This window comes from Triticum dicoccoides, chromosome 2A, assembly GCF_002162155.2.
Source record: "Triticum dicoccoides isolate Atlit2015 ecotype Zavitan chromosome 2A, WEW_v2.0, whole genome shotgun sequence".
Lineage (NCBI taxonomy): Eukaryota > Viridiplantae > Streptophyta > Magnoliopsida > Poales > Poaceae > Triticum > Triticum dicoccoides.
The window spans coordinates 40851624-40860468 of record NC_041382.1 but is presented as its reverse complement, the minus strand read 5'-3'; the positions used below and the strand labels follow the sequence as shown (position 1 = coordinate 40860468).

The 8845-nt window shown below is 48.5% G+C and overlaps 1 protein-coding gene across 1 annotated transcript; it reads right to left on the bottom strand.

The window, feature by feature from the left end:
- Positions 1–226: 226 nt before the first annotated feature.
- Positions 227–2149, bottom strand: LOC119357533 (carotenoid cleavage dioxygenase 8 homolog A, chloroplastic-like). Its single transcript, XM_037624447.1, has 3 exons — positions 1877–2149; positions 1023–1772; positions 227–862 (listed from the first exon to the last, which is right to left on the bottom strand). Exons 1-3 carry the CDS (start codon positions 2147–2149, stop codon positions 227–229), a joined length of 1659 nt encoding a protein of 552 aa, XP_037480344.1.
- Between the last annotated feature and the right edge of the window lie 6696 nt (positions 2150–8845).

Sequence of the window (8845 nt, the reverse complement as noted above, 5' to 3'; positions counted from 1 at the left end):
CAATAATGACGGCCGCGGCGCCACTACTGCTGGTAGGTGGGGGATCGCCTCTCTCGCTCCCTTCTCCCATCTCCAATGCAACCAAGCATCGCAATTGCTTCCACAGTGAACGGCGACATCTGGCAAGTGTTTCTCTTAATAGGAACGGACCAATGCCTGGTTGAAAAAGAAAAGAGAAAAACAGAAACGGGAAACACATCGGCAGGATGAATTTGTTGTGTTGCCTTCAGTTCTTGGCTGGAATCCAGCATCCGTGGAAACCGTAGGGTAGCCCATATGGGAACCTGACGCGCGCAATCTCTTTGAACGTGGCCGCGTGGAGCACCACCATGAAACCTCCACCATCCTCGGCGCTGACGATAGACATGACCACTCCGTCGTCTTCGTCGGTTGCCCCGGGCCTTGCCACGAAGAAGGGCTCTGATGGCACGGCGCCCTCCTCGTGCCAGCTCATGGCCTTCCGCAGCACCAGGTCGATCTTGGTGAGCGTGTTGGGGAAGTTGCAAGGCCGGCGTGCGCCGCAGGCGTAAGCATATCGGTACTTCTTCCCGAGGCGCGCCCTGTTGATGTTGCACATGTCCATCCCTCGGCCATGCTCCTCAGGGTCCAGCGCCGTCTGGAGCTCGCCGGACGGGCTGCCGTCCAGTGGTATCCTGAACCGGCCGACTCTGGCGTCAGGCAGCGTGTCCGTGCCCCTGAACGACCTCAGTCCCTGGAGGACAAGCGTCTCGATGATTGCAGGGTCACCGTAGTGCTCGCAGCAATCGACGATGACCTGAGCAGCCTGGCCTTCCTCGCCTACCTCCTCGTACGCATTGATGAAGTGGATTGCCATGAAAGGTGGCACCTCAACGCTCGCCACCTGTATGCACGGACAAGAACAAACGCAGCGGCCGACTGGGCTATGAAAATCAACAAACATAAGTAGAGCAACGGTATGTATGTACTGTATATGAACATCGGTCCTACACGTACCCGGCCGGCCCGGCCACCTACCGCCGGGTATATGTGGGCTTACTTACAGTCTTGCCGGTGGACCTGCACATGACGTGCATGTAGCTCCCGGACGCAGGAAGCCAGTCGAAGGCGTAGAACCGGGCGAGTTCGGACTTGAGCGGGCTGGTCGACGAGTACCGGAGCTGCATCTCGGGCACCACGACATACTTCTCCGTCACGGCAAAGGAGTGCATCCATCCCGGCGTCGGCCCACTCCGGCAGTCCACCCTCCCTACGACCTTCCTCTCGTTGCTCCCAGCCTCCATCCTCACCAAAAGGTGGCCTGGCCGGACAAGGTCAGGGAGCAGCGTCAAGAACTCGGACTCGGTCACAATCGGGTGCGCCGACTGTATCATCGCATTGGCGCCGACTTTTCCCGTGAACTTGAACTTGCCGACCGTGTCGAGCGTGTGCGGGTCTATCAGGACGGAGCTCTTGGTGGTCTCGGTGAGGCACATGACCCGGCCGTCGCCGAGCGGCAGCACGGCGCTGTTGGGGTTGTCGGTGAGGGCCGCGCCGCTGAGGAGCCCCACGGCGTCGCGCACGCGGTCGAGCAGGGTCCCGGGCTCGGGGCACTGGGAAAACTCACGCAGCACTGGCCGGCCATGCTTCTTGGCGGCCATGTACGCGTCCGACTCTATCTGCCGGTGCGCGCCGGTGGCATGGCCATGCGAGAAGGAGACGCGGACGAGTGTCGCGTAGCCGTCGAACAGGTGGTGGAACGCGACGTCGCCGGCGTCCCACACCCCTGGGCCGTTCCTCAGGTACGTGCCGTTCTAGCCCACACAGCAGACATACATACAGTACATTTTTGAGCAACTAATGGATGGTTCGGGAATATATGCATATAGGTAATTAACCTAGGAGTATATATACGTACCAGCCAGAGTGGGAGATCTCCCTCGACGGCCAACTCGCCTTCCCAGCGCTCTTGCCGGACGCTTGTCCAAGCAGACAGCTTTGTGCCGCCGCCGTCGACCCCAGCAGCTGCTTCCTCCTCGACTGGCGTCGACGTGGTGGTCGCTGCCTTCACGGAACGGGCGGGGCTGCCTACCATCTTTGAGCAGCGGAGGTTGATCGGTGTGGAGCGAGGCAACGATAAGGCCAGGGGTTTGGGAGCAGTGCAGAGCGCGGGGAGAGCAGCCGCCGCCATGGTAGCTACTGTAGCTAGCTTCTGATTTTGATGCTGTGTCGGATTGATTATTGCACGATCGATACATCAGCGGACCATGTATGTGTGTACGTATATACTCCCTCCGGTCCTTTTTTACTTCACGTATTACATTTGGGTCAAGTCAAACTTTGCAAAGTTTGACCAAATATATACTAAAAAATATCAACATTTACCATACCAAATATATATTCCATTAAACTGGATTTCATAATAAATCTAACAATATTTATTTGGCATTATAAATGTTGATACATACTTCTATTAGCTTGGTCAAAGTAGAGATGCTTTGACTTTATATAAAACTTATATGCAGACTAAAAAGGACCGGAGAGAGTATAGTAGGAGTAGCAGGCATGTGTGGGCCTCAACTTTAGGATAATCACACTCTTGCCCAACGCAGCGGATGCACAAAGATAAGTACAACGACACTACATGCGACAAGCTTACTACTCCCTCCGTTCCTAAATATAAGTCTTTTTAGACATTTCAAATAAAATATAACATATAGATGTATGTAGACATTTTAGAGTGTAGGTTCACTCATTTTGCTCCGTATACAGTCACTTGGTGGAACCTCCAGAAAGACTTATATTTAGGAACGGAGGGAGTAGTATATATGTTGATTTTAAAATTTTGAAAGTTCATCACAAATCGGATTGCATGACTGGCTCAAAGTAGGGATGCAGGACGGGCGGGTTTGCAGGCAATATCATAGGAGTAGTATATATTTAGAATTAATCTTACAGCCGGAATGAACTAATTTGCTTGTTTTAGGGCATACACTTGCATCCCTAGCTCAAAGGTACGTAGGTACTACACCATGGCAAAACGGCAGATACATTAAGGATGGTGTACTAATCCATCCTTCATAACATGATCCATGAGATGCATAGGAAGAAGCTATTTCCGAAGTTGATTTTAAAATGGCTTATGCTTTACTCCTAAAAAAAGTTGATTTTAAAAAGCCAAACAAAGTCAAGTGGCTTTTTCGCTAACGAACAAGGCTTCTCCTTCACGTGGTCTAGTTGGCTGGAAAGTTGTGCTGAGTGAGGGAGTGTAGGATTGTAGGTGTCCTAGTGCATGGCCCTCAAAACAAAAAGGTGTCCTAGTGCATGAGGGAATCTTCAACGGCGACCCTCAACCCGATAGCATCCGTCTGGACGTAGCTGTCCGGACCCCAGAATTCATCCAACACCGAGTTTCATCCGTCCGCAGAACAATCGGACCACAATTTTTCCACAAACCGAAACCAAAGTTGGGGGCTTTATCTGAATCCGGACACGAGACATGTCGGAAGACGACACCCCTGTCCCATCAAGAAGGAAGGCGGAGCCCATGCTTTTGTACCTACCCGCACTGTCTTCTCACCAAAATCCCCACTCTCTTCTTCCATCCCTCCACTCTCCACCCAATTCCTGCGCTTTTCTCCCACTCTCTTCTTCCCTCCCACCGTAGACGCATGGAACCAGAGGAGAACCTATTGGAGATGGAGGTGGTGAAGGATCCGAGCATCACACTCGCCCAGAAGATGAACTCGCGACACGGCAAAAACGCCACGTCAGAGCGAAGGTCGCAAAGAGGAAACACTCAAGAAGCAGAAAGCCGGCGGAGGGCATGATGGTGGCGGACGTGGTGGAGGTCACGGCCTGGGCCGCGGTGCCCCTATGGTGCAGCCCACCATACAGATGCCGCCATGGCCGGAGTATCACAAGGCTCCATACTTCAACACCACCAAACAACTCGGGAGCATATGGGTGCCTGCATGCTGTCCAGTGCTATACCTAAAGTGGGGGAGAAGGTGTACGAAGACGGGGAGAGGGAGATGTTCGACATCATCCATGACGGAGGCGGAGGAGGAGGTGACTATGAGGACGGGCAGGTGGAAGACTCGGATCTCACCCAGTTCGGCAACTATACCCACACGCAGCAGGGCTACACCCAGCAGGGCACGCAGCAGTGAAGGAAATATACCCTAGAGGCAATAATAAAGTTGTTATTTATATTTCCTTATATCATGATAAATGTTTATTATTCATGCTAGAATTGTACCAACCGGAAACTTAGTACATGTGTGAATACATAGACAAACAGAGTGTCACTAGTTTGCCTCTACTTGACTACTCGTTGAATCAATGATAGTTATGTTTCCTAACTATAGACATGAGTTGTCATTTGATTAAGGGGGTCACATAATTAGAGAATGATGTGATTGACTTGACCCGTCCGTTAGCTTAGCACGATGATCGTTTAGTTTGTTTCTATTGCTTTCTCCATAACAATACATGTTCCTATGACTATGAGATCATGCAACTTCCGAATACTGGAGGAACACTTTGTGTGCTACCAAACGTTACAACATAACTGGGTGATTATAAATGTGCTCTACAGGTGTCTCCGATGGTGTTGGTTGAGTTGGCATGGATCAAGATTAGGATTTGTCACTCCAATTGTCGGAGAGGTATCTCTGGGCCCTCTCGGTAATGTACATCACTATAATCCTTGCAAGCAATGTAGCTAATGAGTTAGTTACGGGATGTAGCATTACGGAACGAGTAAAGAAACTTGTCGGTAACGAGATTGAACTAGGTATTGAGATACCAACGATCGAATCTCGGGCAAGTAACATACCGATGACAAAGGGAACAAAGTATACCGTTATGCGGTTTGACCGATAAAGATCTCCGTAGAATATGTAGGAGCCAATATGAGCATCCAGGTTCCGCTATTGGTTATTGACCAGAGACAATTCTCGGTCATGTCTACATAGTTCTCGAACCCGTAGGGTCCGCACGCTTAAAGTTCAGTGACGATTGGTAATATGAGTTTATGTGTTTTGATGTACCGAAGGTAGTTCGGAGTCCCGGATATGATCACGGACATGACGAAGAGTCTCAAAATGGTCGAGACATAAAAATCATACGCTTAAATTTTTTGAAATTACTGTGTTCCCCAACAAGCAGTCCTATGATTACTGGCACACAATAGCAACATTGGGGCCCCGGACAGCAGCAGGAGGAGGAGGACGACGACGACAACGTCGATGATGAGGAGGAGATGATCCGTATGATTTTTTCGGCGATCCGAAGAAGAGGGGTACAGGAGAAAGCTTCAACATGCAGGGGGACAAGTTATTGTGTGATGCATGGTTGGCCACTAGTCTCGATCCAATCCATGACACAGAGCAAAAGGGCATAACTTTTTGGGCTAACAGTCACACATGGTTCCATGAACACAAGTATTCACGCTCTACTCCGACGTGGTCATCTACAACCGTGAATCAAAGTCCCTCAACAATCAATGGTAATCCAAGAAACTATGTCGAAGTATTGCGGCCACTGGGTGCATCTCATCGCACGGTGGCCTAGTGATATGAAAATCACCGAGCAAGTAAGTTCATTTGACCGGATATGCGTAGTTTTGTTTATCTCTAGTAGGATATGTATAGTTTTGTTGGTCACTAGCCGGATACGCATTGTTGACAATGTTTTATTTTGAGCCTTGTGCATGTACGACGTTCAAGAAGTTGGAGAAAAAAAACTTCACCATCATGCTTTGTTGGCTGAAGTTGAATGCGAAACTGAAGTGGAACCTATACATAGCCAAGACCACCACACAAGCCACTGAGAAAGAAATCGTAACCCAACCGACCCAAGAAAAGAACCGCCCAAGAAGGTTAGAAGAGAGTTCTGGGGAGATAATTGGGAGGAGGAGAGGGCAAAGTGAGAAAGTGCAGCGGCCAAGGTGGCTGAGAGGTTAAAGGACATCTTGTCGAAGAAGGAGGCATACGTCAAGCTCACAGACATCAAGGAGGAAAAAAAGGCGAAGAGTTTCAAACTTTTGATGGAGGGGACCAAGAAGAAGCTCAAACTTGATGAGAAGAGAGCCATGATCGAAAATAAGAAGGCCATGCTCGAGGAGAAGAAGGGAATGCTCGAAGAAAAGAAGCTGAAGATCACACCCGATGTGGTGGATGCAAAGATGTTGTCCTTGAATTTGGAGTCTTTGGATGCTGATGCAAGAATGATCGTGCAAGTCCATACGCTACAAGATGTTGTAGCGGCAGAAAGATCAGTTGGAGGCGGTGTACAAGGAGGAGGAGGAGGAGGAGGAGGAGGAGGAGGCGGACAAGGAGGCAGAGGCGGAGGTTGCCTATGTGGCGGCGACGACACCTTGAACGCGTAGGCTCATATGACTGGACCGGCAGGGCAGAAAATCTATTTTTTTGCAGGGACTGCCAGACTGATACTCTTTTATGATCAGGCATATAAAAACTAAGCATACTTGCCTCTTTTCAGTTGTGATAGGGCAATGTGATCCGACGCTAGTGTGATCCAATGCGCGCTATGAATCAGACTTTATTTGAATTTCAAATTGCCCTTTACTGACGGACATATAGATGATAGCATTGGATGGCTGGCTTCCATATCCGTAGGCTGGTCCCCCTGTCTGCGTATGGATGCGGGAGGAAATTTACGGGTCAATATCGGAGATGCCCTAATGACGCTGGAACTTTCTTCTAGAGAGAGAGGGGGGGGGGGGTTGGGCTATTTGTTTCAAGCAAACCTTATGCCCTATCTTCGTACATTTAGCTATTTTATAACAAAATCCAGACTTAAATAGTATATTTTATCATATTGTCGGCTATTTTTAAAATACAATACAAATGCAGATGCTCACATACACGCACATACACCCCTATAAACACATGCACACACTCCTACCTCTATAAGCAACTTCGAGAGATTTAGTTGGCAAATATTAAGATTGATGAACTCGCCACAAATGCCTCGTTGTTAACGGGCACACCATACCACTGAAAGAATAACATTGAAGAACGTGAAATAAATCCAGAAAATATGCAAGCACACATGCCGATTCTAGGACTTAAACCCCGGTGGGCTAATTTAGCCACAAGGAATGTAACCAGCTAAGTTATTCTTAGTTCGCTCAGATTATCTATCTTTAACCTGCGTTGAATATACACTTCATTAGGTGAGGACTCCCGAGCAAACCTAGTTCTTGTAAAGCTTGTAGCTTAGCTCATAAAAACCAGGAGCCAAAAAATAACCGGAAACTGAATAAACAAATTCAGTTTTCTGTTGTATATTTGTTTACCTTTTTTTCTAAATACTCTCTCAGTTCCTAAATATAAGTCTCTTTAAAGATTTCAATATGAACTACATACGAAACAAAATGAGTGAATCTGCACTCTAAACTACGTCTGTATACATCTGTATGTAGTCCATATTGAAAGCTCTAGAATTCTTATATTTAGGAATAGAGAGAGTATAAGTGAAACTGCTTTCATAAGTACAACCATTTTTTTTTTCAATTTCGAAAACATGATTAGTTTCTGATTATGCTACATCCTAGCTATTCTTCAAAGCAGGCGTTCAGAGAACTCCACAAAATTCTCCAACGGCAGCCTCTGAAACTATTTCTGAGAGCCCTTCATAATTCTTTAGAGACTTTATAGAGCACTCATGCAATGTCAAATTCTCTGAATACCAATTTTCTTCCTTGTGGGACCCACTTGTCAGTGGGATACTCTTTTTTGCTCGTCCTCCATCTCTCTCCCGCCACACGACCCTGGCATCATCAAGCCCGTCCCCAACATGGACAACCACCAGCTCAGCCCACCATCACGCCCCTCCGATCGTCGTCTAGCCTCTCACGCCGTCATCGTTGCAACAGATCTCGAGCATGCAGTCCGAGAGAACTACAATGGACTTTCCCTATCTAGTGAGGGATAGGTTAGACGCATCTTTTCCCATCTGTTTTCCCTTTATTGTGGAAACATGTTTCCGTTATATAAGTCTTACATTATGGGATAGTGTCAAAAAGTGTCTTACATCATGGGACAGAGGAAGTATCTTCGAGGGATACGACACTAGTAGAAAACAGGGCTTTGGTCCAGGCCGGGTCAGCCCATTAGTCCCGGTTCAGTCTAGAACCGGGACCAATATGGACATTGGTCCCGGTTCGTGAGCCCAGGGGGCCGGCCGGGCCACGTGGGCCATTGGTCTCGGTTCATCTGGACCTTTTGGTCCCGGTTGGTGGGAAGAACCGGGACCAATGGGCCTCGCTCCTGGACCACCACCATTGGTCCCGGTTGGTGGCTTGAACCGGGACCAAAGGCTCCCCTTTAGTCCCGGCTCATGTCACCAACCGGGACCAATGAGGTGCCTATATATACCCCCTCGCGCAAGAGCAGAGCACAGTGCTCTGTTTTTTCTGGCCGAGGGGGAGAGGGCTTTGTGGTGCTCTAGCTCACCTCCTATGCACATGAGGTGTTCGATGGAATGCCCGAGCCACACTACTTAAGCTTTCTCCTCTCGAAGCTCGACCTCCAAGCTCCATTTTCCTCGAGATTTGTCTAGATTTAGCGGTCCGTCACACCCCGTCCCCGTCTTCACCGCCGTCGATCACCCGCGCCGATCTCATCACCGACACCACCGTGGTGAGCCTCTTGTTCTTATCTTCTTTCTGAAAGGAAAAATATTCTTACTTGTATGTTTAGATAGATACTTGTATCATTTTCTTACATTTAAGATTGCATCTTATATAGTGTGATGGTTTTGGTATCCGCCCCCGTCGGCCCTCGTCCTGTCTATGATTCGGATGTGGTATGTATATTATCTTTATAACTATTGGTTCATTTATTGTTTATGAAAA

Coding starts and splice junctions, on each gene's coding strand:
- LOC119357533 (XM_037624447.1), bottom strand. CDS start 2,149: ATGGCGGCGGCTGCTCTCCCCGCGCTCTGCACTGCTCCCAAACCCCTG. Junction 1,773..1,876: donor GAGATCTCCCACTCTGGCTG/GTACGTATATAT, acceptor TGTGTGGGCTAG/AACGGCACGTACCTGAGGAA. Junction 863..1,022: donor GCAGGTCCACCGGCAAGACT/GTAAGTAAGCCC, acceptor CCGTGCATACAG/GTGGCGAGCGTTGAGGTGCC.